At 52.1% G+C, this 27,454-nt stretch overlaps 2 protein-coding genes across 35 annotated transcripts in view; one reads left to right on the top strand and one right to left on the bottom strand.

Moving 5' to 3' along the window:
- Positions 1 to 27,454, top strand: part of CLEC20A (C-type lectin domain containing 20A) — an 82,798-nt gene that overhangs the window by 14,304 nt on the left and 41,040 nt on the right. For 6 of the 22 annotated variants that reach the window (XM_051856996.2, XM_051857000.2, XM_070077175.1 and 3 more), the window contains 10 exons: positions 739 to 1,095; positions 1,676 to 1,744; positions 2,790 to 3,319; positions 3,656 to 3,923; positions 5,972 to 6,082; positions 6,654 to 6,736; positions 18,494 to 18,620; positions 19,655 to 19,854; positions 19,971 to 21,063; positions 22,119 to 22,252. In XM_051856996.2, coding sequence (XP_051712956.2) covers positions 739 to 1,095; positions 1,676 to 1,744; positions 2,790 to 3,319; positions 3,656 to 3,923; positions 5,972 to 6,082; positions 6,654 to 6,736; positions 18,494 to 18,620; positions 19,655 to 19,854; positions 19,971 to 19,988 — 1,763 coding nt within the window. In that variant the 3' untranslated portion in view covers positions 19,989 to 21,063; positions 22,119 to 22,252. Of the gene's footprint in view, positions 1 to 738; positions 1,096 to 1,675; positions 1,745 to 2,789; positions 3,320 to 3,655; positions 3,924 to 5,971; positions 6,083 to 6,537; positions 6,831 to 8,992; positions 9,137 to 9,889; positions 13,214 to 18,493; positions 18,621 to 19,654; positions 22,253 to 27,454 lie in introns of those variants that run through there. The other 16 variants (XM_051857008.2, XM_070077176.1, XM_051857006.2 and 13 more) reach the window with 14 other exon arrangements.
- The window catches only part of RASAL2 (RAS protein activator like 2), a 419,600-nt gene continuing 402,112 nt past the window's right edge, over positions 9,967 to 27,454 (bottom strand). For 8 of the 13 annotated variants that reach the window (XM_051856990.2, XM_051856986.2, XM_051856988.2 and 5 more), the window contains 5 exons: positions 24,266 to 24,400; positions 22,247 to 22,449; positions 20,829 to 20,916; positions 18,001 to 18,031; positions 9,967 to 15,706 (listed from right to left, as the gene is read on the bottom strand). In XM_051856990.2, coding sequence (XP_051712950.2) covers positions 15,564 to 15,706; positions 18,001 to 18,031; positions 20,829 to 20,916; positions 22,247 to 22,449; positions 24,266 to 24,400 — 600 coding nt within the window. In that variant the 3' untranslated portion in view covers positions 9,967 to 15,563. The remainder of the gene's footprint in view (positions 15,707 to 18,000; positions 18,032 to 20,828; positions 20,917 to 22,246; positions 22,450 to 24,265; positions 24,401 to 27,454) is intronic. The other 5 variants (XM_051856991.2, XM_051856992.2, XM_051856987.2 and 2 more) reach the window with 1 other exon arrangement.

Below are 27,454 nucleotides of genomic sequence, written 5' to 3'. Positions count from 1 at the left end.
CCTCCTGTCTGCCAGGTCAGTCCGACGCTGGCTCCCTGACCCTGTGAGCCTAGGGACATCACGTGCCTCAGCCCTGGAGCCTCCTGAGAGTCCACAGGGCAGCGCCACTGAGCCAGAGCTGCCCCACCTCCCTCCACGCCTCCCCCCACATCCTGCCTGCCACGCCACTCAGTGCTTGCTGTCTGCGTGCCGTGTGCCAAAGCCAGTTACAGACGTGGCTTCGTGTGTCCCGGCCCCAGAAACCTGTACTGGATAAAGAAATGGAGACTTGTAAGGCCACATAGCCACAGAAGGGCTTTTTTTTTTTTTTTAAGATTTTTATTTACTTATTTGAAAGGCAGAGTTACAGAGAGGCAGAGAGAGAGAGAGAAAGACTGACAGGGAGACAGAGGAAGACACGCAGAGGTCCTCCATCCGCTGGTTCACTCCCCAAATGGCCACAGCGGCTGGATCTGGGCCAATCCAGAGCCAGGGGCTTCTTCCAGGTTTCCCAGGCAGGTGCAGGGGCCCGCGGACTTGGGCCATCACAAGAAGTGCTCTTGACCCTGGCCTTCCTTCTTGCTTTGGGCTTCCTGCTGCCCTGATGATGCATCTATCTTCCCAGCCTGGTACAGGGTGGTTTTCGTCAAAAATTACCCCCGGGGGCTGGGGACAAGGGCTCTGTGCAGCGGGCAGCAGGGGCTGGGCTCCCGGACGTCCAGGGCCTGAATGCGTGCTCTCTGTGTTCTTTGCTCGCAGTGATAATTAAGATCGGTAGCCAGACCTTCATGAGATTCGAAGACGTGCTGACGTGGTCATCGGCCCGGCACTACTGCCGCCAGTACCACACGGACCTGGCCAACCTGCAGGCGGTGGCCGACGGCGAGGACCTGAAGCCCATCACTCGTGAGACGGAAGCCTGGATCGGCCTCTACTACAACGCTAGCAGCAGCTCCACGAGCTGGGCCGGAAGCCAGAACGACAGCATGCCCCGGTGGATGGAGGTGCCCATGCTGAGCGGGGGCCAGTGCGCCGGGCTCCGCGCCTTCTTCTCCTACGCCCCTCGCGTTTCCGCCATGAACTGCTCCTCACCGCAGCCCTTCATCTGCTTCTACGGTGCGTGCCCGCCGGGCCCTGCTGCCCCCGCCCGCCCAGGGTAGGCCGTGGGGAAGGGGCTTCCCGGGAAGGGGGAGACGTCGGGCTAGATCTGCAGGGGCACATGGAGGCTCCGAGGCTGACGGGATTCCGTCGCTCCTGGGGATCTCTAAAGAACAGACCGGGCTGGGGCATTAGCGATGAATTAGCGGACAGGGGAGCGATGAAGTGCATGGGCCCTGGAATCAGACAGCTGACCATTTTCAGGGTTTTTTTTTTTTTTTTTTTTTTTTTTTTTTTTTTTTTTTTTTTTTTTTAAGATTTTATTTATTTGAGAGGCAGAGTTAGAGAGAGAGGGAGAGACAGAGAGGTCTTCCGTCCACTGGCGTGCGTTGGCCTGTTCTTTGGATTCAACGAGACCCATGATCCTCGTCGGCACAATCAGACCGACTGTTCCTCCCTTTAGCTGTTGTGAGGGCAGAGAGGGGGAAAGCACCCGCCCCGGTGACTGACAGCTGCTGGGTGTGGCTTCTGCGGTCCGTGCTGGGCGTCCTGGCATTCCGGGCGGCCCCGCATGCTCACTCTTGGCACGTCCCGGCAGACACCTCCATTGGACCCCAGGCTCCCTCCCCAGGAGTTGCCGCGGGGACCACGTCCGGGACGAGTCCAGGTACGCTGGCCCGCTGTGGCTGGTCGGGGGCTCCCGGGTGCGCCCACTGGACCTCCCCACAAGGGCCCGGAGAAGGCTCGGCCAGCTGGGCAGGACTTGGGCCGCTTGTGCAGAGCAGGGCCTCCCAGGAGAGGGTGCCGGGGGCTGGGCCTGGGAGACAGGAGGGGCACGTGGTGGAGAGGGTCCTGTGGAAACGCCACCGGAAAGGCCTCAGAAGGAAGCGCAGCAAATGCCGATTTATCTGAAAGAGAGATCGCCCATCCACTGGCTCACTCCCCAGATAGCTGAGGCCAGGCCCAAGCCAGGGGCCAGGAGCTGCTTCTGGGTCTCCCACGTGGGTGCAGGGGCCCAAGCACTTTGGCCATCTTCCGCTGTTTTCCCAGGCACATTCGCAGGGAGTTGGATCAGAAGTGGAGCAGCCGGGACTCGAACCGGCGCCCACATGGGATGCTGGTGCTGCAGTGCCTAGCTTAAACCACTGCACCACAGCGCCAGCCGCAGGCAAAGCCGCTTCTACAGGCGGGCTCCTCTGTGGGAGAAGGTGAGGTTGAGCTGCCGGGAGTGACAGTGCTGGTGTTCCTGCGGCGTTTGCACACCCCGAAACAGCTCTACGGCTCTTCGTTCTGTTTGCTAGGGGAGTTTGAAGCCAGCTGGGCAGGGCACACTCCCCTGGGCTCCTCACAGCGCCCCCTGCAGGGCAGCGCCACTAGCGCCTTGTGTGAGGACACAGAGTAGTCAGGGGACCGGATCATGTGGGAACAGGGCTGCCTTCACTCACGGGCCAGGAGTCCCCATGCTAGCCGGGGCTCGGTCAGTCAGGACCCCTGACACCGAGCAGGGTGTCCCAGCCCCGTGGTTACCAAGAAGAGGGTGGGAGGTCCACTTCGCAGGTGAGGAGGAGGTGTGGGCAGAGCGGAGGCGGGGCTGGGCACCTGCAACTGGAGAGATGGGAGGTGTGGGTGGCACTGGGCACCCCCCGGCCCCGGCCGATTCTGGAGAGCCGCCTGGAACTGCGGCCCTACACACACCTTCTCTCCTGCCCTAGGGCTCAGCACCAGCCTCACGGGCGCCGCACCCGACCCGGCGTCCACCACCAGGCTCCCGCCGCCAGTGAGCCCCGGGCCCACGGAGCTCTGCCTTGGCGCCCCGCACCTCTGCTCTTCTGCTCCCCAGCCCCAAGGGGTCACCCCGTCGGACTTGCCTGCCGACTCCGCATCCCCAGGGAGTACCTCGTCCGTTCCCGAGGGCGTGCCCGGGACCCCGCCAACCACTGCCCAGGGCACAGCCCTACATCTCACTGTCTCAGATGGGACCCCAGTTCCCAGGGTAGGGCCGGGTACCTGGCAGGTCCCTGTCCAGGGCACACCCCTAGATCGCACAGCTTATCCGGGTGGGACCTCAGTTCCCGGGGTAGGGCCTGGTACCTGGCAGGTCCCTGTCCAGGGCACACCCCTACATCTCACCGACCTGGGTGGGACCCCAGTTCTTGGGGTAGGGCCTGGTACCCAGCAGGTCTCTGTCCAGGGCACACCCCTAGATCGCACAGCTTATCCGGGTGGGACCCCAGTTCCCGGGGTAGGGCTGGGTACCCGGCAGGTCCCTGTCCAGGGCACACCCCTAGATCGCGCAGCTTATCCGGGTGGGACCCCAGTTCTCAGCAAAGGGCCCAGGACCCGCCAGCTACTGCCCAGGGCACTTTCCTAATCTCCAGGCCCTGGGTGGGACCTCGGTTCCCGGGGTAGGACCCAGGGCCTGGCAGGTCCCTAGATGGGTGCCTTGGCGTCCCCACTAGTCCTGTGCCTGTAGTCTAGTCTACTAGTCCTATGCCTGAGGGGGTGTCCCTGTCCCCCGTGAAGGGACTGGGACCCCTGTGGCCTCAGCTCTGAGCTCTGCTTCTGACTCACTGTCCAGGGCGGCGTGACTCGGTGGCCATCAGCAGCGAGCCCCTCACTCGGCTCCACCGGCCAGGCTTCAGCTACTTCCGGGACGGCGGCGCCCGGTGGGTCCTCTGCATCCAGCTGGTCCCGTGGTGCTGAGACTCTGGGCGGCTCTCCGGGGCAGGAAGAGAGCGTGGCGGCGTCGCCCAGGTCGGGGAAGCCAGCTGTGGCCCAGAGAACCACTGCGCCGCCTGTGTCCACAGCCCAGAGCCAGGCTGCAGCTCGGGAGAGCAATGCAACAGGTGCCCGCGGGGTGGCTGTGGGCCGAGGAATCGAACCCCAGGCGGCTCCGACACCCAATTCCCTCCTTGGCTTCCACCTCTAGACGACAAGCAGCAGTGTGTGCCGGGCAGTAGCGTCCCCAGTCACTCTCCAGACGATCCCACGGCCACAGTCATGGCCCTCCCGTCCTCCCTGTATAACCCTGAGGACGGAGAAGGGGCTGGGAGGGGGAGAGCGGGTGTGCTAAGAGCTGTCTCCCAGGCAGGGGTGGGGACGTTGGCTGTGCTACTTACTGTGTGGCCGGAGGCAGGTTCCCTGACCTCTCTGAACCTCTTTCCCCCCGTCTCTAATGAAGCACTATCATCGTAAGGTAGCAGCTACGTCAGCGGTGGGTCCGCTGTTCTAGTGTCAGCTCCCTGTGCGAGTGGCGGTGACCATTCCTGTTCTCACCGCTCGGTCCGGGGGTGGCCTTATTCTCAGCTGATGAGTTTCACATGGTGATGAGAGAGCCCAGTGCTGGGTCACAGACACTGCAGACTCCCACAGGGACTGTGTGACACTATTTCTCTCTCCCGGGCCTGCGATGGTGCTTTGCATCTTGGTGTATGACTTAATTAAGTCATTTCCTCAGCGCCTGTTTTAAAAATACGACATTGAATTATGCGTATCAAGATGAGCACGACTTGCTTCCTGTTTCTTATTTTTTTAAAAATATTTTTCTCTGCGGGTGGGGGAGGGAGGGGACTTTCTGTCTGTTGGTTCACTCATGGCCAGAGCTGGGCCAGGCTGAAGCCAGGAGCAAGGAGCTCCATCCGGGTCTCCCATGTGGATCACAGGGGCCCAAGCACTTGGGCCATCTTCTCTGCTTTCCCAGGTGCATTAGCAGGGAGCTGGATCAGGAACACAGCAGGGGCCAGCGCTGTGGTGTAGAAGGCTAAGCCTCTGCCTGCAGTGCGGCATCCCATATGGGCGCCGGTTTGAGTCCCAGGTGCTCCACTTCCCATCCAGCTCTCTGCTGTGGCCTGGGAAAGCAGCGGGAGATGGCCCAAGTCCTTGGGCCCTGCACCCATGTGGGAGACCTGGAAGAAGCTCCTGGCTCCTGGCTTCAGCCTGGCCCAGCTCTGGCCTTTGCGGCCATCTGGAGAGTGAAACGGTGGATGGAAAAGTTTTCCCTCTATCTGTCCCTCTGTCTCAAATAAATAATCTTACAAAAAAAAAAAAAATGTGGAGAGAACGATGATCTTGGGCACGTGGTGTGGGTGGTGTGGGCACTGGCTCCACCATTCTGGTGTTGATGTGTGCGTGGCTTTTCCCTACTGAAGGTCCTTGATTGGAGATGAGTTACTAAGAGCACAAGGTATACACTGCTCTAGGCATCCTGCACACCCAGGGTCGGTCATTGAGGTACTGTTTATTACAGTGACTGCCTGGAGGCAGTCTGATGCCCCCGAGAACAGATTGGCTAAATAGCTCAGGGCATTCAATGAAATATGCTGCCTTTAGAAGGAATAAGGTGGCTTTTCATGTGTTCAAAAAAAAAAAATTCAAGTGGGTGAAGGATCTTCTCCAGCCATCTGTTAATAGCGGTTGGCCCTGGGCTGGGTGCTGGGATATTTTGGGGTCAATATTTTATAATAATAAACCACAGAAGTTTACGATGGTAATTTCCATATTAAAAATAAAGAACCGGCAGGGCCCTGAGGGGACCTGGGTGACTGAACGTGAGAGCAGGTGAGGACACGGCCAGCCTGCCAGGGCCGGAGGTCGCTGGCGGGGAGAGGCTGGGTGGAGGTGTGACGGGCCCTGCGTGCCGTGGGGGAGCCTCCGCACAGCTGGTGGGTGACGTGAGGGCACTGGGCCTCTTGGGGTGTGGCCTGCTGCAAGGTGCTGATGCAGCCACTCGGGCTGGTACACACACCTGTGGAGGTGAGGCGGGGTTGGCGAGGTTTCCCGCGGCGGCTGCGTGCGTGGCGGTGGCTGCCCGGCCCACACTGGGGCAGCCGCCGGTATCAGGCGTTCTTCCCCACTGGCCACGCTGACAGTGACTCCTTTATTTCTCCACGTGTAGCTGTGGTCAGCACAGAGGACGGCACTGACGTGAGACCCACAGCTGCTGGCACTCGGGCCCAGCGTCTCGCCACCAGCGCATGGACCCGCACGGAGACTGGAGGGAAAGCAGGTAGCTCCCTGGCTCACCGAGTTCCCACGCTAACAGCTCAGCAGGGTGGTGGGGCAATGGCCCCTGAGCCCAGGGCGCGGACAGACAGCAGGAGATGCTGGGGACGGGGCGGGGTGAAGGTGTGGGTCCCAGCTGCAGCTCTGTGCCGAGCTTCCTCGGCCGTGCCGCCGTCTGCAGGGGGGGACAGCAGGCACTCCCGCCTCCCCAGCCTCATGCCCGGAGGGGCGCTCTGTGAGCACCGGGAGTGTTGGAAGCAGAGGGGTCCCACTGCGGGGACGGCTGACGGGCCCTCCTCACAGATCCCAGCGCTTTCGGGACTGGAGAACAGAACACGGCTGCCTGGCGGGTGGGAGAGCCAGCAGGGCCCCAGGGCGGGAGGCGCCGCTCCCTGCAGCCGCTCCCTGCCGGTTCCCCTTGTGGCTGAGCCCCCTCTCGGCCCATCCTCCCATCTGAAGCACCAGATCCAGGCAGCACCCCTGGCGGCCCCGCCCCCGTGACTGCTCAGAGGCTGGGGTTTCCCAATGGTGATGGGACCCTTCCTGCCCGAGCCGCCCAACTTTCCCTGCTTCAGGGCACGCCTTTGGGATCCTGAAGGCAGACTTTGTCGTCTCATCTCTGAAGAACCTGGAGATGACAGACCAGTTTCTGAGCGAGGTGAGACTTGGCCCACGTTTAACCATGACCTGACAAGGCCAGGCAGTGCGCTGAGATCCGTACATGCAGAGAGAACGCTCTGGAAAGCAGCCAGGTGTGTTCCCAGGGCCGTCAGTTTGGCCCTGGTGACGGGCGGTGGTTGTGTGCCAGGACCTCCTTCACCCCCTCCCCAGCATTTTCTCGGAAGCTGTCTGTTTGAATCAAGACAGCGCAGTCGGGGGACCCGCGTCTGGGTCTTGGCTTGCAGTTAGTCACTGCGTGACCTTCAACAAGCAACTCTGTGCGTCCCAGGAGCCGGGAGCTTGCACTCGGCTCACCTGGGGGTGCTGTGGGGAAGTGACCTCCCACAGAGAGCTCAGAAAACTGGCGCACAGTAGGCACCCTGCACACAGCCTGGCAGGGTCGCTACCAGCACTGTTACAGCATCCGATACACATTTGTGGCGGAGTATTTTTTCAGTTCTTTTAAAGTAGTATGGGATAGGAGACTGTGGCATCGGACTGTTCCTAAATACAGAGATGGGGATTAGGGAGCTTCTGGCTCATCTTGCTAATGACAGAACAAGAGAAAATGACACAGCTCAGCATCCGATGGATTTCTTAGCAAAATTTTACAAAGGTTTACAAAAGGTAAGGGTCTGTGTGTTATTTATTTATTTATTTTTGGTGGGGGGTGGGTAGGTTGAGGGAAGACAAAGGAATTGCGACTTCTCTAGTTAGTTGATTCCTTAAAATCAGATGTCCTGTGTGTGGTCCTGGTTGAAGTCCTTCAGCACTCTTTGGGGGTGTACTTATTAAAGCTGCCTTCTATTTTTAAATTGGAGCCAACAGGAAAACTGGGGCTAAAATGGAGGATTCTATCTTTTGGTCAGCTTTTTGGAATACATCAGTTTCACAAATGGGATGGCCATGTTAATGCGAAGACTTTCTGTTGTCACGGATTTAAAAGATGAAATTGGTGGAGACAAGGGGTGTGTGTGTGGGGGAGGTGGAATAGATATTATCAATTTTAGCATCATTTTAAATTCCACATAGAGAGCCAGCAAACAGTGGTAGCCAGCGCGTCCCAGTGTCGGGAATGGGGACAGGAAACACAGTGCTCAGAGCTGGGCTTGGACTTGTCCTTTACTCTGGCTGGAGTTAGAACCCTCGGAGCAGGTTCAAGATGCCTGGGCCCAGTCCTTACAGAGGTTCTGTTTCATTGCTGAGTGGTGGGGCTCAGGAGGAAGCCCAACTCTTTAAAAGTCTTTCTAAAATTAATTAATTTATTTGAAGGACAAAGTGGTAGGGGAGGGAGGGAGAGAAAGAGACTGAGGGGGGTGGTGAGAGAGAGAGTGAGAGATCCATCTTCCAACTGCTGGTTCATTCCCAAACAGCCAAGTAGCGGGGACTAGGCCGGGCTGAAGCCAGGAGACAGCAATGCCATCTGGGTCTCTCACATGGGCGCAGGGGCCCGAGCACCTGGGCAGTCCTCTGCTGCTTTCCCAGCTGCATTAGCGGGGAGCTGGATCGGAAGCGGAGCAGCTGGATGTGAACCGGCACTCGGGTCTGGGATGTCCACAGTGCTAAGTGCTGTCCTCTCCTCTCCACCCCAACACACTTTTGGAAAAACCCAGTGATTCCGATTAACGGTCAGGATTGAGAGCCACTAACTTAGTCATTTGTTTCAGTTTCTGTTGTCATTAAACTTCCTTTTTTTTTTTTCTCATAAAACTGATGTATATAAGCCGGCGCTGCGGCTCAGTAGGCTAATCCTCCGCCTTGTGGCGCTGGCACACCTGGTTCTAGTCCCGGTCGGGGCTCCGGATTCTGTCCCGGTTGCCCCTCTTCCAGGCCAGCTCTCTGCTGTGGCCAGGGAGTGCAGTGGAGGATGGCCCAAGTACTTGGGCCCTGCACCCCATGGGAGACCAGGAGAAGTACCTGGCTCCTGCCATCGGATCAGCGCGGTGCGCCGGCCGCAGCGTGCTGGCTGCAGCGGCCATTGGAGGGTGAACCAACGGCAAAAGGAAGACCTTTCTCTCTGTCTCTCTCTCTCTCACTGTCCACTCTGCCTGTCAAATAAATAAATAATTAAATAAAGATTTAAAAAAAATGCATACTTTAAAAAAAAATGATGTATATAATTTCCCATTGGTGAAAAGTGCTAATGACAAAAGGCAGACAGCTGGAGAGAAGCTGAAAACACAAATACCTCAGGACTGGGGACCCACAGGCTCCCAAGGTGGCACCAGCAGGCTTTCTCTTTCTGCTGTTTCAGATCCAGGCAGTCTTGAAGCGTGCATTAGGCCACACGCGGTTCAGCCTGAAATGGGTCGGCTCTGAAGTGAATGGAAGATAGCACCGGCTGCCCCCTGCACTTTCCCTTCCACACAGTCGGCTCTGGATTCGGAGTGAATTCTAGGTTGGTTTTTTTTTTTTTTTAATTGATTTTTATTGATTTGAGAGAGACGGAGAGGGAGTGAGCTCCCATCTGCTGGTTCCTCCCTAGATGCCTGGAAGACTCTGTCCAGGTGTTCTTCAGGGGTGGCGGGGACCTGGGTACTTGGGGCCATCACCGCTGCCTGCCCAGGGTGTGCTTGAGCAGGAAGCTGGAGTCTGGAAGGGAAGCAGGACCAAAATCCGGGCATGCCAGGACGGGTGTGGGCTTCCCAGGTGGCCCCTTAGCTTCACCAGCCGCCTGCCCCACATGCCAGTTGTTAAGTGCCTCGTGGACAGGGATTAGAAATAACTGGATATATGTAAGAGGCACAGGCCTACAGCTGGCACAGAGGAAAATTCCACATGAAACCTGCACCCCGGCTCCGGGAGAACGGAACGGGTAAGGCGAAGATGGGATACGTGGAGCAGCAAACCTTCAGAACGTTCAGCCACCAAGAACAAAACATCGGAACCAAACAACGGAAATCCTGAAAAGGAACCCCGTTAGCCTGTGGGGGACGGAGGGCGGGCAGAAGTGGTCTGGGTGGCTACACGGGGCCACACTTTGCATCCGACCCAAGGAGGCTGCCTCCCAGCCGCACAGCACGAGGCGCTCTGCCGCCACCGTCCCAGCTTGTGTGTCCCACAGCTGTTGTTTGACCTGGAAGTCGGGACGTTCTGAGACACGCGGTTCAGAGCGACTGTTCCTGCATACGTTTTCTTTCTTGTTTTCTAGGAGTGCACCTAGCGCCCAGGGGCCCGCTGAAAGTAAGGCAGTAATACATCAAGTACAGTAGCAACTTGAGCCTGAAATGCTTAAAGTTAGAGTTTATTTGTAGTCTTTGTAGGAATATCAATAAAAGACCTCAAACGTATCTATATCTGTACATGTACAAGAACCGTCAAAAATTATTCACAGAACAAAAATAAATCTTCTTTAGAACAAACCCAGGTAATGAAATGCAGGTATGGATCTCACATATGGAACGATCTACGTGCTACTAGCACAAAAATATGGCTTTAAAAATAAAAACCAAATCTTGGGTTTTGTTTTTCTAAGGTGTATCTCTCTCTTGAAATAAAAAATAAATTATTTAGAGCTATCATTGTAAAATAGTCATGTGTATTAACACACTCTTGTTAAGGCCCTGGGGATGAAAAAACAAAATCAGGCTTAGAAGGTAAATTCGTCCTGGGAGTGACTCGGGTTAAGGTGCTGCTGTCCGCGTGAGCTGAGTTCTCGTGTGACTAAGAAATGTCTAAGCACCAGGCAAGATTTAACCTTTATTACTCATCTCAACTTTTCTGCAGGGTAGTGGTGACTGTGACAATTAGTATTTCCTCTGCTGGGGGAGTGGGACTGAAATTCTCCCACTGGGAGTTTGGATGTGACATAAAGAGGATGTGTGTACGCACATAAATTTTGCAGCCCCATCACGCAGATGATGGACGTCCCCACAGCACAGCTTCTGTGGAAGTGTCTCTGTACCAACAGAATAAATCTGGTTTTAAGTCCCACACCAAGCAGTTGCTGAGGGAAAACTGAGGGCGTCTGAGAGAACAGCCCGGTGGGACGCGGAAAGGCACGCGGAAGCACGGGCAAACACGACCTCTGCCCGGCGGCTCGCTGCCTTTGCCGAGTCTTGCTTAGTGGGTTACGCGGACACCTGAGGATGAACTGATCAGGAGCCAAAGCCGCTTCTCTCTGAATCCTACTGGCAGACCAGTGACGTTCAACTTCCTATGACTCCCTCTGGCATCAATAAAGACATCTAGAGTTCTTCAAATTCAAACCCAATCAACTCAAAGTCATTTTAACTTATATATACATATAACACATATAGTACACTGTCAAGAGGATAGGATGAGCGCAGCAAATCTGAAACACACTCAGGAGAGTTTGGGAGCCACTGCTTGTGAACTGAGCTGGGTTAACATTCAGCAAACAGAAGCCCTAGGCATGGTGTGTTTCGTGTGAGGACGCACGTGTCTACAAAAACCACCCTTCCGCACATCTGTGTATTTTAGGCGTGGGCAAAGGATACAAATCCTCCCGTGTCCTCGAACCTCTGAGCTGCCCAGAAGACTTCACGCCTCAGTCTCCTGGGTCACCCATCTCCTTTGGGTCCTTTCACTGCTCCTAAGGTAGCACCTAGTCCATCTCATGCAAATTACATCACTTTTGTCTTTCTCAAACTCGAGAGCATTAATCACTAGGCCGTGACCACAAGTGAATGCTTCTAGAACGAGAAACAACCATTCAAACGAGATTCTATGTAAAATTCAGCACCCCAGTGATTCTTGCGTTTAAGAAATTAGCTAAGTCCTTTCTACCGACATTGATGAAAAACAGAGTCTCCCACATTTTTGGCTTCCAGGTAAGGGGTGGGAAAGCCACTACTTATTGCTGGGGGCAAGCAGAGGATTTCGTTATGAGACTTGAAAAGGGAAGAGGGATGGAGGAGGAGGCCCTTTGGCTTCCCACTATTTGAAGGAGAAGGGGCCTGCAAAGGTGAGACTCAAAATGCAGGGGAGGTCATGGCCTCCGGAGCTGCTGGAGCTGCCCAGTGAGAAAGCCCGTCTGGTGGCGGGCTTGTGACGATGGCGCGACAGATGAGACGGAGGGAATCCCGAGAGGATCCCTTCCCCCAGCTCAGTGCCATCACTGCCTGGCTTATCAGAAACTCAGCCTTGCGGGAAACCCAACAACAAATGCAAACTCACTGGACGGCAGCTGTCTTGCTCTGGTACTTCCAGAAAAGAATTCTCCCAAATCCAGTGTACCCTGGAAGGCAGAGTGAAAGCCAAGGGTCCATAGAGGCACAGATCCAGAAACAAAAGCCACACACTAACATCCAAAGTCAGCCTCATTCTCCAGGGCGCACAGTCAATGCTCACAGTATTCTGAGACAGGAAATCTTTCTGCTGCTGCCTACCGCCATCACGGAGAAAGGGAGGACGTCAGAGAAAGCGGATTCCAACTGGAAACTAAATGAACAACAGTAACAAAAGGCAAAGGGCTGTAGCGGCATGATTCCCTCGCTTTCCCGGATCTGGACAGGCTGCCCGCCTTGGACAGGTGGCTTGCTTGGTGCCTGCTACAGTAGTTACCCGGTGATCTGCTCTCTGTCATGGCCTTGACTGCTGGGACTCGGGGAACACGATGACCCGACGGAAACAAAATGCTTTCACAGCTTCAGCTCAGACAGCTTATCGCTCAGGGGTGTGAAAGGGGAGCAGGGACCTCTGTCTTCCGAGTCCTAGGAATAACTCCCTGTTCACGGCCAAGTGTGCTTGTCGGCTAGACACTCTGCAAGCGCTTCACCTTAACTTCAGATGTCTGTGCAACCCTGCTCCTGTGCTGCACCCCGTGAGATGGTGACGTTCTGAGGAAGGCGTGAAATGTCAGGCATGGCCCCTAACCTAACCGTGTGCCTCCTCCCCGTAAAGCAAAGGGCTGTGCCTATTTGGGCTGAAGAAAGGCCAAGTAAGCAACGCCCCTGTGAAAATCATTACCTGTTGCTGCTTTTTAAAAAGATGTATTTATTTGAAAGGCAGAGTTACAGAGAGAAAGAGGGGACAGAGTGAGCCTCATCTGCTGGTTCACCCCCCAAATGGTTGCAATGGCCAGGGCTGGGCCAGGCCAAGGCTAGGAGCCAGGAGCCTCGAGCCTCATCCAGATCTCCCACATGGGTTCAGGGACCCAAGCACTCGGGCCATCTTCTACTGCTTCCCCAGGTGCATTAGCAGGGAGCTGGCTTGGAAGTGCAGCAGCCGAGACTTGGACTGGTGCCCATGTGGCGCTGGTGTCACAGGCTGCAGCTTAACCTGCCGCGTCACAATGCCACCCCGCCTGTTGCTGCCTTCTTCCATTCTCTAAGGATATACTCAGAAAAATGTTCGGGAAGGAGCAGGCTCAAAGGGTAATCTAAAATTTAATGTCTGGTAATAGCTTCGAACTTTCTGCTTACTTCCAACCGTCTTATGTTTTTATTCTTTTCTTCATTCAAGATTAGCCTGATGGTAGAGGGCTACACCACCTGCATGAATGTTCGGGGTGCCTGATCTTCCAATGTGGACCACTCCACAGAGCTCTCACAACACTAACAGAGACGCGTTGCATCCGTCAGAATCAGAGCTGCTGTTCTGTGTCTCCGCTCAGTCCCCAGCACGGGTGAGTCCATCAGCCCTCTGTAATGCGTACCAACGCCCGAGACTTCCACAGCCTCCATGGAAGACATCACCCACATCACTCACGTACTTAAGGCCACTGAAACTGACAGTCTTTCCCTGGGTCTTCTGCAGCACGGCTGAAGGCTTTTTACAAAGAATGAATTAAACGTGGCTGGAGCTGGGAGTCGCCACGAACAAGAAGAGACTGGTGTTCACAGCCTTTCCCCCAACACGCGACGTGACTCCTGGTAACCTCGTGTCCTGTTCAGATAAGTGATTTTGGCCACAGCGTGCCCTCGGCTTGAAAGGAACAGACAAGAATTTGTAAAATAACTGCCAAGGGCCAAGAAAACACACCAGTGCCAAAACAGCGTGGCTTGAAGTCCGCAGATCAGATAAGCGGACTGGAGGGCTCCCGGCGTCGCCCTCCGTCAGGCATGGGGCTGTGTGGAGAGGGTGAGGGGCTGGGGCCATGGGCATGCTGCCGAAGCGCAGGCCCGGGACCTGGTGAGAGGGGGGCTTGGTGCCTGTGTCTGGGCCTCCCTCCAGAGGGCACTGGCCAGCGTCTCCTGCTCCCGGCCACACCCGCCATTACGCAGAAGGACTCGCTCCACACAGCGCACTCCCCCAGGTCTTTCTCCCTCCCCTTTTCTTTTTTTTTTTTAAATCGCTTTTCCTTAAATTTTATAATTTAAAATAAACATCATTAACTTACTTGAGAAATGCTATTGCTTCCTCAATGTAAAATTGCTTACATCTTGTGGAAAGAGATTCAAGACCCTTTAACGTATCTGACGGCACAGAAGGCAGGACCTCCTCCTGTTAGTGCAGTTCTATGTACATACGTGTGTATATATGTGTATATCTATTTGTTTACAGAATGTCTGGATAATGCACACAATTCCACACCTCTGGAAAAAAGGAAGCAAGTTGGCTGCCACAGCTTTTTTTTGTCCTCTATTAATAAAGACGAGGATGACAAGTGTTGAGACTGGGTCGTTACTGCCAGATCTCCCAAGGGCATGGGAGTAACAATGGGAACCTGTGTGAGAGCCATCGTCACTTCTGAGCCGACGATGCTTCAGGTTTGGATTTCCTTTCCAAATTTTACGGAAGGGATAGGAGGCAGAAGGAACTATTTAAAAGGTAGAGATAGAGATAAAATTACCCTGCCCACAGACCTGCTAGTTACAATGGATACGCTCTTCATCCCAAACAGGCATTAGAACTTACAAATAGAAAACAATTTTTTCCTAGGAAATACTCAGATTCCTGCGATGGTATGGTTAGCCCTTTTCTATGTGGAAGAAAGGGTGTTCAGTTTGGATGCTTAGGGACAGCACACTGGAATAACCTCTCCAGGGGAGAGTAGACCCTGTTGGCTGAAGACTGCTCCCACCAGCTAGAGGGAAGGGCAGTGGAAGGACGTGTGAAGATGAGGATGGTAGTGGAGACACATAGATTTACAGCTCTGTAAACTCTAAAGAGGAAGAAGTCCACTCTTGATTACAACCAGGGTAAACAAAGTCCCCCATGGAAAACAGAGCAGACACGGACGGGGGCGCCAGAGAGGCACAGAGCAGCTCTGCCCTGTGTCCTCAGACGCGGTGAGCCCCGGATCGGATTAGCTGTCCAACCAGATCCAGGCGTGGCCGGTCGCTGGCAGATGACTGTTTCGGATCTTGGTATCTGCATGTTTTCCTAAAGGACGTGGGGGCGCAGGTGGGGTTTCTAAACTGGCAGACGAATCCCTGAAAAACTCCTTCTGACGAGGCCCCAGGGCACGCCACGTACTTCCAGCAGACAGACGTGTGGCCTCTGCCTGCGGCACCCACAGGCTCACGTCGCACGCACACGCACTTCCTACTTTTCCTCAACAACTGCAGTGCTTTCAACAAGAGGAAAAACAATAATAAAAATAGCAATAATTAAAAAGGTATTCTACATTATTAACTCCCATTTGGTATATTACAGTGGTATTTTCTGTACATGGCCCAGAACTAAGTTCCCTATGTACATAGACACACGGGGGGGTGGGGAAGCATTGACCTTGGAAGTCTTCGCCTTATGCCCTGAAAGACAAGGTTTCCTCCTTCATTCCCGAGGTCCTCACCACACCGCCACACTGCTGTTCCGAAGGGGCAACGTTCCGTCGACCTGGAGGGGCCTGGGGCGGGCGCGCGGGGCAGCCTCCTCGGGTCTCCCGCACGGCCCGTCAGCAGCTGCTGTTTTTGAATTCACCATTCTCCGTGATGGAAAGCTTGGTGGGGTTGGTGGGGGAGATGCCGTTGCGCACCTGCATGCTGTAGCGCTCCTTCACCTGCGTCAGCGCGCTCATCAGCCTGGTGTTGGCCGAATCCAGCGACACGATCCGTTTTTCCTACAACACACCAATCGGGGCTTTATTCGGGCTCTTTGTGGGCAGAGATACATGTCTGGAACTTTACTGAAAGACTAGCCCGTGCTTTCCCTCAAACAGCAGCACAAATGGAACGTCTCTGCCTCTTTCTGCACACTGATCCAGCTCATGTCCCCTGAGCCCGCGGGGTCTCCGTGTATTTTCTCCCTCTCTTTCTCCTTTCAACAAGAAGAGCTTGTTACGAATAATCTCCGCGGACCCAGGCCATCAGATAAAAACGACACCGTGCGTACCGCCTACCTACGCACACAGGTGTCGAGAGCCTTACTGTTTGAAGGGCTCTGGCCAGGACCGAACGTGGCAGTTAGGTGGCGAAGAAAGAAGCACCAGAGGTTTCATTCGGGGAGAAGTGCATGTGATCCATGGGCTCTGAGCCCCCAGACAGGGCGTGTCACGCACATTTGGAGAGAATTTGCACGGTGCTCAAAATTAACACGATACATGGTGGCAGTTCAGAGTCACCAACAAGGTGAGGATGCAACAGCAAGAGGGCACAAGGCAGCCAGAAGCTCAGACCGAGGGGTTACTGCAACACGGGGAGGGGTGTGGCTGAAGGGGCGCCGCGAACAGTACATGAGGACGAACAGAGAACGCAGCTCCTAGGCCATTCCAGCTCCGTCACTCAGAAAGCTGCCCGCTGAGGGCACTGCTTTCGTCTCACTTTTGAGTGTCTGCAAAAAATCGCTTTAGAACCATTATTTTGAGAAAGGGCTGTTGAATACACATACACAAAAAAAATCCCCAGGGGTGTATGTGTGTGTGTGTGTGTAGGGGAGCAAACTAAAGGCAAAATGGCAATCTGCATAAAAAAAAATCACCCCATGAAAACATCATCAGTCTCACGCTCACAAAGATTAGGAGAGACACCCTAATTGTAGCGCCAGCAGCTAGGGGATGTACTCCAGAACCTTCCCAACACAAAGCCCACATGTTTCAGGAGACAAGGTTAACCAAGGCTTTTCCCATGCTCACCAAAGTAAGAAGCAAATGGCACGGGAGGAAAAACCCCAGGCCTGAAGCAGTCTTCCTGCTCTGGGGTTTCACAGTTCACCCAGGCCAGGGCACGGGAGGTTCACACACGGTGAGGTTCGGCAGAGGCAGAGGGCTCAGGGCTGCCGTGCACCTCACCAGGAAGCAGCAGCCGCTCCCGGGCGCCCAGCAGCACCACGCAGCCTGGAGACACGCAGCCAGGAGACACGCTGGGGCACGCAGCCTGGAGACACGCTGCCGGGCACGCAGGGGCAGGCGCGCTGCGGGGGGGGGGGGGGTGAGGAAAGCCACCCGGGGACTACAGCGCCCAGAGCCCTTTCTGCTCACCGGCTGTGCTACCGTAGTGGGCGGGCAGGGCGGGGTCCACACAGCAGCAGTGCCTGTGGTGGCCACAGTTTCAAAAGCATGAAAAAACAACAGAGTAGCACATGCTTGTTAACACTTACAGAAAAAAAAAAAATTGGTCCTTCCCCTCATGGAGAACGAGGTGTACATAAAACCCGAGTACTGACTATCCATGAATCTAGCATAAGATGCTCTGTATTTTGGAAAGGTAACTGTTTTCAGGCCTTTCAAGAACAATAATTATATTACAAAAATTAAGAGCCAATGGAGCTTACTGGGCTAACAAGCACAGATCTTTTAAAAAGCCAATAGTTTAGGATTGGCCAGCGGTTACTAGAAGACAAAAAGGCAAGAGGCACACATCATGTCCTTGCTCCTCCCCTATGGTTAGGAATGATCTCTACGCAGGACACTCATTTCTTGAAATGATGAAAGGAGAAGATATTTCAGTACCGGGATAAGTTATAAGGACCCAATGCTAAGGAAAGCAGGATTCTCCAGGGCTCATCTAAAATAAAAATCAGGTATTCATGGAAGACTATTTGAGTCTTACTGAGCCAAAAAGCAGGCCAAGCATTGTAATCTAAGATGGTAACTACTTATTGCCTAGAAGCAACAACCAAAGCTAAGCAACTCCCCCAACTAACCCGGATGTGTCCCCCTAGAGGAGCTCTCTTCCTAAGTCCCCTACCACACTCCCCCAAAAGAAAAGAAAAAGTAAGAAAACAGTATGTACATTTGGAAGTCAAGTTCAGTAGGCAAAACATGCTCTGATATTTGGGTTCCGCCTGGACTGGAAGTCAAAGCAGTCTAGTCGGTGCCTGACAGGAAGGAGTGGCAGGAGCTGGAATGTGTAGGAGGCTGGTACACCGGGTCAGGGCTGGGAACTGCTCAGCTAGAGAACGGACAGGTTTACTTGCCTGTTTGAATAATTTCATCTCCATTTATGACCTGTAATTTAACACAGCGGAGATATCACTTGCAACAGTAACTAGGCAGCTGCGTGGCTTCCACGGGAAGGGAGCCCATCTAGGTTCTCCATCTGAGTCACCCGGAGACATCCTGGGGGGGCGCTGTCTCCTCGTGCTTGGGAGTGGAGCACGGTACATCCCATGGTCTGATATTTAAGGAATGCTCCTTAGTACCACCATCAGCGGCCCCACGCCGAGCTACACAGTCCGGGAGGGGTGACTCTGCCGCTCACCACGGAGCGCTCATCCCTCAGCAGCTCTAGTTAGGAGGCTGGTGCGGGCCTGTGCCTTGTAGATGAAGTGGCTAGGGGCGGGGGACGGGGCGGGGCAAGCCCTTATGTGGCAGCACAGGGCAGCTGAAGGGGCACCTGGGTGCTACTGTTGGGTTTCACTTGAGCATAAGGAAATCAACTGTATTCATGTCAAATATTTTTATTACCAGTGCACCAAGGTACACGTGAGACAGAAAAGCACGGGTTACCTCGCTGGGAAGCCTTCACCCGCCAACATGTCTTTAGTCTATTCAATGATGCCACAAGGGTTGCTCTGCTCCAGCCACCACTTTGAAGGTAAGAGTTATCCGTACAAAAGAAAAGATCCGATGCAAAGCCATTCACCCCAAAGGACGCCCAGGGATGTTCGGTCTCGTTACAGTAAGGTTTTAATGGATCAGTAAGCCAACAGCTAGAAGTGAGAACCCTTCCTTTTTAAGTGTTTATAATTTGTTTGTATGTGGTGCAGTGGTTTTACAAATATGGTCTCGTGGATTTGCCAGGCATTCTCTAGGGATCTGGGGTGAGTCTCTGGTAAAACAATTTATCACACAATAATGCCTATATATATTTGAGTGGGAAACTTTTTATATCTGACCCACTGGCAGAGGATGGTCTTGGCTGTGGAGTGGTCAGCAGGAAGTGGGATATTGATCTATGGAAGGTGCCTTGCTTCCATCAAACTAGGCCAGGGAGCTAAGCTACGTGAGAACCCCTGCCTTGAAGTATGGGCTCCAAATATTAACCGAGTCAGCAGAGTGCAAGTCACTGATGCCGACAGGTCGTGATGCTCTCCTGGTAAGTGGAGACCAAGTCCTTACTTTCCAGAGCTTTTGAGCCCTGACAACTCATCTTCCCTCTGAGTCTATGACCCGATTACCTTGCTGTGGGTGTCGAAACAGGGGGCAGATCGGAAGTAGAAAGCTTCTGAAGCTAATGATGTTCTGAAGGCCAAAGTCAGCCAACATGCAGAGCCAGCCCACGGCCCACCCCGGCTCCCTCTGCTCAAGACTGGCAGTCTTAGGCCGGCTGGGATGGTTAGGAAGGTCTGCATTGTCTCATTAGAACTGAAACTTCTCATGTGTTAGTAGGCCTCTCCCTGCTTCATGCTGTTACACTGAAATGGCAAAAGCGGCAACCTGTCAACACTGCTTTCCCTGAACTGCCTTCTGTGTCCAGGGCGTCCTCTTTAGCCTCTGGGGGAATTCTCACAGCATGTATAGCAAGACGGCTTTGCCTCCCCCTTATTTATCTTGGGGACACCTAGAAAGATTATAAAGCAAAAAGGACCAAGTAAGACCATTATAGGCAACCTTTCTTCTGATTCTTAGCAGGTCCAAACATCCAGAAATATTTTGGGGGAACTACACGAATGAGAGTGCGCCACGACTCACACCTGGCTCCAAGTCTACTGTGTGAAGGAGTGTGGGGTGTGCGACGCGGTACCCCCCACGTTACGCCTTCAGCCTCACTGCTGAGCCCTCTGAGAATGGAGCTTCGCCCCACACTGACCTGGAAGGAAACTAGGCTGGTAAGCACATGTTAAGAACGCTGGGGGCTCTCACACAGACCACGGGCTCTTAAGTAGACAAGGGCACTGAACATCTATGAACAAAGTCTCTCTCTCTCTCTCTCTCTCTGGGTGAGAAACAAAAACCTGGCTGAGTTGTCTTCAAGGAGGCCGTATGTTCAGCGACTGGACCACCTGCTATCAAGACTGTGCCTGATGCCTGTTAGCTGTTTCACCTTAAGAAACACAACCGTATCTGACGCTGATGAGATGAAGAGGAGGGAAGGCACCTGCCCCGCCTCCTGGCTGTCCCTCTGGTCCCTCTGCGGGACGCTCTTGCCAGTCATCACCCTGGTGGCATCCTAGGCATCGGCTACACTGAGCAGAGGTGTCTACATTCTGAGTTCATCAAGCTGCTTTTCTATTTTTTTAAGAGAAAGTTTTATCAAAAGAGGCTCGCTAGGCACAGTGCCAACAAAGAAGGGCAGCAAAGCACATTCCGAACAGCAGTGCCAGACCCAGAACTGGAGGGGTGATGAGGAGAGCTGCCTGATCCTCCCCCTGCAACTCCATTACCGTCGGGGGCTAGAGGAGGGAGGCAGGGCACGTGACCGACAAGACCAGGAACAGCACAGCCAAGCAGTGGTCAGCGAGATCACAGGCCAGACACATGCAGTGCACTTCGGATGGTCACCCTCTTCCAGAAAGCCTTCCTTCCCGTAAGGGAAGAAGCAAACCCCATCATGCACTAGGCTGAGACCCGTGACGCAACTGGACTAAGCACACTGTCACTGCTGGGGTAGCACACTGGGCACAGTGAAAGGAAGGCAAAACGCTGCAGCTCTCAGAGGAACTGAGGTAATCTCCAAGAGGAGGTGCCGAGAACTCTTCACTGGCCTATTTTGCAGGGCCTGCCTTGGCATTTGCGAGGAGGAGAAATCAGGAAATAGCAGCTATTACAAACAAGTGCCTTCTCCTGCCTCCCAGCCACTCACCTGCGCGTCAATTATCTTCTGCTTTGCGTCGATAACCGCCTGCATCTCAGCGTGATCCTTCTTCAGTTCTTCCTCTACAGCCATTAGCCTGGGCCGGGGCAGGAAGGAGGAGTTACCATTTCGGAGAGAGGGCTGAGTATTCCAGCGAACAGGAAACTCAAAACTTCTCCCACCTCCCCAGCAAAGGCCTGCGATCACTCGTTCTCCTCCCCCACCTTTGAAGAAGACATCCAAGGTTGGCTTTTCTCTGCTTTTTCATCTCCTTTGGAGTGAACAGTATTCCCATAATCATTTCTTCTTTCTCCTCTACAGATCCCATCCCTTGCACAACTTAATTTCACGTTAAAATATCAAAGCAAACAACAAAGAACGCCCAACAGCTCTCTTCACTCACAGAGCTAAGCTTTCTAGGTACTCTGTAGTAGCCCTCGTGTCTCTCATTCGCCACTCACATTTCAGTCCACTGATGCCCCCTCCAACACTCTGGCTCTCAGTCAGATTGCTGGTTACTCCCACTACTACGACCTTTCGCCCTCCACTGACTGAACCAGGGCACAGCAACTGACAATATGGAAGCCTGGTGTACATGAGCATAGACTGAGGAGCCCGACCACCTGGGTCTCACAACACTACGTCACCTTGGGCAAGTGACTTCCATCTGTTGCCTGTTTATTTGTAAAACAGGAACAACAATGCCCATCTCAGAGAATGCATGAAGATTAAGCAAATTATTTTAAAGTCCCTGGTTTTTAGTGAAAAATGTGTACATGTTTGGTAAAACCAACTTCTCCCTTGGCATCTGTGGTACTCTTGGTCCTGTGGCCCTAAAGATAACCAGTGGAACTTCTTGCCGTGTCTCCGGACTTGTTTTTAAACGTGAAGTTAGTCTAGGACATTGGATATTCAGATTTTAAACAAAATGTATTTATAGATTTGCGAGGCAGAGAGAGTGGCACTGACACACACACGCAGAGTCAGAACAAGCTCCCGCCCACTGGGTCACCCCTCAGACACCTGCACTGGCCAGGGTGGTGCTGGGACATGGAGTTAGGTCTCCTACGTGGGTGGCAGAGGCTCAACTGCTTGAGCCATCACTGCTGTCTCCCAGCGTGTGTGTCAGCAGGAAGCCAGACATCAAACCCAGGCACTCTGAGAAGGGAAGCAGGCATCTAACCAGCGTCTTGACCACTAGGCCGAATGCTGGAATTCTGAGATTTCTCTAAACCTAGTTTTCCTTTGAAATATCAAGGGGGTCACTTTGTTTTTATTTTTCCAATTGTATCTTCCTAGGCAGTGCCCTAGGCCTCCTATGGATGCTGTTTGAAGAGACCCAGTCACCACACTGAGTACACAGGTGGCTGAACGTGGTGGCTGCTGCTGCTCCTCTGAGTCTCGCCGCCCCGCCTCCGGCCCCGCACCTGCTGATGATGCTCTTCATCTGGCTGTCCTTGTCCTCCTGCTGCCTGCGCAGCCGCTCCTCGCTGGCCTCCAGCCGGGCCTTGTACTCCAGCAGCAGCTTCTGCATCTGCTGCTCCTGCACCAGCAGGCGCCGCTCGTACTCCTCCAGCCGCCGGCTGGACGCTCGCAGGCGCTCCTTCAGCTTCGTGATTTCCTGTTCGTACTGCAGCAGAGACGAGGAGAGACACGCGAGTTACGCTACTGGTGACTGACTTCGGAGCGAGGACCGCCCCGGCAGTGCCGCGCACGCTGCCTGGGCTGCCAGGGCGCTCTCACATTATCACTGGCAGAGACGTGGGTGCAGCCGCACCCGCCTTCTAGAACTGCATTTGCAATCTTCACTTGGCATTCTATCATCTATATATTTTTGTGCCTCTCTCCACATTAAACTACCAGTTGCTACCAGCCACATCCAATCTGTGATGGTATAAAATGAGACGAGCAAAAAAAAAAAAAAAAAAAAAAAAAAAAAAAAAAAAAAAAAAAAAATCAAGCATTTAGAAGCTTAAAGAATCCCCTGACTATGACAGAAATGGTTTCTGTGTTATCACCGCGCGGCAGGATTGCTGACAGATCTCAGGATCTCGGCTCGGAGCGCTGTTCCCTCACTCTGCTAGGGGACAAGCGAGATTTTTTTCCTTGTCCAGCCACTGCGTCAACAGGCCGTATTCACACAGCGGTGGCTGGCGCTGCTCCCTAAGGCAGCCAAGGCCTGCATGTGCTCCAGGGCAGAGTAACACTGCCTTGTGGCTCATGCTCAGGACACGGCTTCTCTGCTCGGTTGGCTCCGTTCCTGCTGGAGCACACGTGTCTGAGGCCTCACTAAGAAGCCCTTGATGAATTAGGAACGCAGCACGGCCTTTCTCGTACTGAGGTCGTGGACGCTGGGCTGAGTACACGAGCGTGAGGTTCCCCAGGTGCAGTGAGAAGCAGAGGGTCTCACACGGATGGCCTACTCTCTCTCCCTGTTAGTGATCAATTCGCAGGGTGCTCTGTGCCCTGAAATCCATGTTCCCATGCTGTTTTCACATTTAACTGACCAGCAGACAACCAGTTACTGCCCACCCAACATTATGGTTCTAACCAGGGGTGGGGAACCTTTTTTCTGCCAAGGGCCATTTGGTTATTTTGGACATCATCTGCAGGCCACACAAAATTATCTACTTAAAGATCTGCCTGCTACAGATTTATTGAATTTCGAATCCTGCCTGTGGCTGCCTTGGCAGGAAAAGACCAATCTGTAGGCCTTGTATGGCCTGTGGGCTGGACGTTCCCCACCCCATGTACACGGTCATCCAGAAGGTCAAAGGTGAGAGTCTTGAAGGCCTGAAGAGGTAGACTGCATCGATAATCATAGTTAATTGTCTGGTTGTCAATTAATATGATAAGTCTATACAAGATGTCAAGGTTCTTGTCTGATAATCCTCTCTCCCCGCCCTGTGTCAACTTTTCTTGAAAAAAAAACAAAAAAACAAAAAAACAAAAAAACAAAAAACAAATAAAACCTAAGCAGCAGATAATATTCTTTTAATAATTATCTGCAGGGCTGGGCATTCTTTAACATTAACCCAAAGAGGCAAAAAGAAATAAACCAAACCCAAACCAAATTGTTACCCAGATATAAAGGGGAAGTCTAGTCCTTATATTATTTTTGGCTTTGCTTGAAGACTAACAACCAAGTTAAAGAGACACTAAGTATTTACCTAAAATGACTAGACATGGATAGCACAGTGTCTTGCAGATTAAGGCAATCTATAATTAAAGAGACAGCATTAGCCAACAGCTCTCCTCCAACGTACCATGGTGGCCACCTCCTACATATGTTCACGCTACTGCCCTCTTACACGCAGGTACACACCTAAGAGTTAACATGGGAGGCCAAGGTGGCGCTAGGAGTGGGGGGGGGGGTCAAGTCCTGCAAGAAGGTGGCGGGGCCTCTGGCTGCGCAGCACCGTCAGTGAGCACGCACGAGGTTTTACCTTCTCAGCATGCTTCGCTTCGTCTGGATTCTGCTCAGTTTCCTCCACATCCTCCTCGTACTGCCCGTTGTTCAGAACCCAGGCTGCTGTCCTCTCCACAGGCGACATGGTGGCAGAGTCCACGGGTGACTGAACCTGCATCAGAAACAGTCACGAGTAGCTCCCTGAGTGCTCCCTGACTTGTAGGTTTCACACAGTGGTTCCTGGAAGTCCTAACGCTGATCTTTCAGCATTCTAATACACCTTCTCACACCAAGGTCATATTTTATTAAGGCCAGGACCAGGGGTGGGGAAACAGAACATCCATTTGTGTAAGAACAGACGATTCTAAATAGCAATTTGTATACTTCACATCCAAGATTCAGGCTTTCTCTCCCTCTGCAAGAAGCCAAAGCCTTAAAACTGTTAATTCTGCTTGCCCAGTGGTCCAAATGCTGTTAGGTACTAACTAAATTACCTACTGATGATGACGAATGAGAGACATAATGGTTGACTGCTCAGGTTAGGAAACAACTGTTTAACCCAGAGATGACCAGGAACCCAAGAACTGACTAATGTTAAACTCACAAGGTGCCAATTTATGTATCAGAATACCTAATATGTGTGGTTTTCATTATAACCACTTAGACAAAGAGAAGGATAAGTGATTTTGGTTTTTATACACCACTGACTTCCTGATGGGTTAAGACCACTCAGGAGTCCATATTTTAGACAACAAACTTTCTCGATACATACAGGATCCAAACAATGGGCACTGGATAGTCTAAGGGATTTTTATATCTTGCTAGGATAGCAAGATATATAGCCTTTTCCCAATATAGATAGAGAGTTAAGAATTCTGGCTGGTGCCAGCGCTGTGGGATAGTAGGTTAAACCTGCTTAACCTATTGGTACCTGCAGCATCAGTATCCCATATGGGCACTGGTTCAAGTCTCTACTTTTGGTCCAACTCCCTGCTAATGGTCTGGAAAAGCAGCAGAAGACAGCACAAGTCCTTGGGCCCCTGTACCCACGTGAGAGACCTGGAAGAAGCTCCTGGCTCTTGGCTTCAGATTGGCCCACCTCTGCTACTGCAGCCATCTGAGGGTGAACCAGTGGATGGAAGAGCTCTCTCTCCATCTCTCCCTCTCAAATAAATAAATAAATAAATAAATCTTAGGGAAAAAAAAATTCTGCCTTTCAGGAACCAGTCCGACACCCAGTAGTCAAGTTACTTAGTCCCTTAAATACAGTTTTCCTAATCTACTGAATAGGGCTACCACTGCCATAGCCAACACCACCATCCTAACAGGGAGCTTGAGGACGTGGTAATATAATAATAACTTGGTGAAATAGTAAAGTGTGTGGAAGGCCTTTGGAAACTTCCGAATGAGACAGGTCAGATGTCTGTAATTTCTACATCTATGTCTAGAAAGCTGGCACTGGACACTGCACTTTATATTAGGCTACAGGACGCTAGTGCTTTTCCCACAAACAGTGATGGAAACACAACTTTTCCTGACTGGCCTGAGGGGTTGTGGGAAGGAGAGCGAAGGGGAGGGCAGGGGAGGGGAGAAGGAGGCAAACCTTGTAATCCGAGTTAGCCTTTTATAATTCAGATGGATTTATATTTGAGGACCAATACTCCATAAGCTCACAATTGAAGAGAATTTTCTCTCCTCTGCAATGCCATACATTCTAAGAATTTTTATTTCACTTTGGAATAGAACCTAGTTGAATAGAACCTAAAAAGACATTTTAAAAGAAGGCATGTTTTTGACGACCTTGAGAGTTAGAAAGATTAGATTTTACAACCTGTTACACAGATAAAAGATGGGTTAGGAGAGACTTGAAAACTAACTACACAGGCGGAAGCAGTATGAGGGTCTAAGATCTGAGTAAGAAGCTGGTTCAGAGCTGTTCAGATTCCAGATCTACATCAATGGAAACGGCTCCATGCCTGAGGATGGATGTATGCAGTTCAACTGTGAGTGAGCTAGCAATTCCTTTCATAAAGGCTTTTCCCTCAATGTATCAGAAACATGCAAGCACGTCCTAAACTCTAGCACCCGGTCTCCACTATGGTAGGTAGATGTGCCTCTTCATTTATTTGTATAACCACACCTATTGCTTTTGTCATCCCTAGCTTTTCACTGATACATTATTTACTTATCTCTCTCTCTCTTTTTTTTTCTACTTATCTCATTTAAAACCACCTTTTAAATTAGGTAAGCCCTGTGTTAAACAACATCAGTAAGACTCTGAATTTGATGTTTATATATATATATATGTATGTTTATAAATAAATGGCCATATATTTTTAATATGCATTAAAATATGTACTTGATTAATAATTACCTTGTACACACAAATAATTTTGAATATCACATTTTGGGCATTTACCTATGGGACCCAGTGTCACTTATAAAAGGAAGATAAATATCTCTAACAAGAAACAAACGGGATAGACTGTGAGAGCACTTGGTAAACTTCAAGGCACTTTACACACACAGACACATATACCACAGTTCTCCCCCTGCTGGACTTTAAAAGCGGAGTATAATAAACTGCTTTAGGACTGCTAAAGATAGGTTATTGTTTGATGTATGTGCATCTGAAAGGCAAAAGGATATATAACATCGAGGCTTAACAAATTAGTAGAAGGTCAAGTTTTAAAGGAGACCATTTTAAACAAGATTTTAGTTTTAAATCTTGTCACTTCAGCACAAAGAATACAGGAAAGCTGTGAAACCAGGCTTTTCTATTCAATAGCAATTTGAAATAAAGCAGTGAATAAAACTGATAACCACTGTTTAGAATGTATCATTTCAAGGCAGCTAACTCAACAGCTTTCTGTTCATGTAGTAAACAAGAAGTCGCCTGAATGAACTTTCTTTCCCTGTGATTTGTTACAAGTACCTGTCAAGTGTCTGTAAAAGCAATGCAAACCAATGCCATTCCTAGGAACACATGCAGGAGCAATCTTAGCTCTAACAGCACATTAAAACAATTAGAGAAACACTAAATAAGATGTAAAAACAAGGGTTGATTGATTCTATGGGTGAGGATGGCGGCTACTCTGTCTTCAGAAGGACTAATATAATGTCCAATGAATGGTGGGACATTAGTCAAAGGGAAATCATCATTCTGAGTCTATTCCTACTTAATTGGTTGACTCTTACTTTCAGCCACTTTCTAATATATCCTAGC

Source organism: Oryctolagus cuniculus, chromosome 7, assembly GCF_964237555.1.
Source record: "Oryctolagus cuniculus chromosome 7, mOryCun1.1, whole genome shotgun sequence".
In the NCBI taxonomy this organism is placed as follows: domain Eukaryota; kingdom Metazoa; phylum Chordata; class Mammalia; order Lagomorpha; family Leporidae; genus Oryctolagus; species Oryctolagus cuniculus.
The sequence above is the reverse complement of the archived record's forward strand: the minus strand, read 5'-3'. Positions and strand labels throughout refer to the sequence as shown.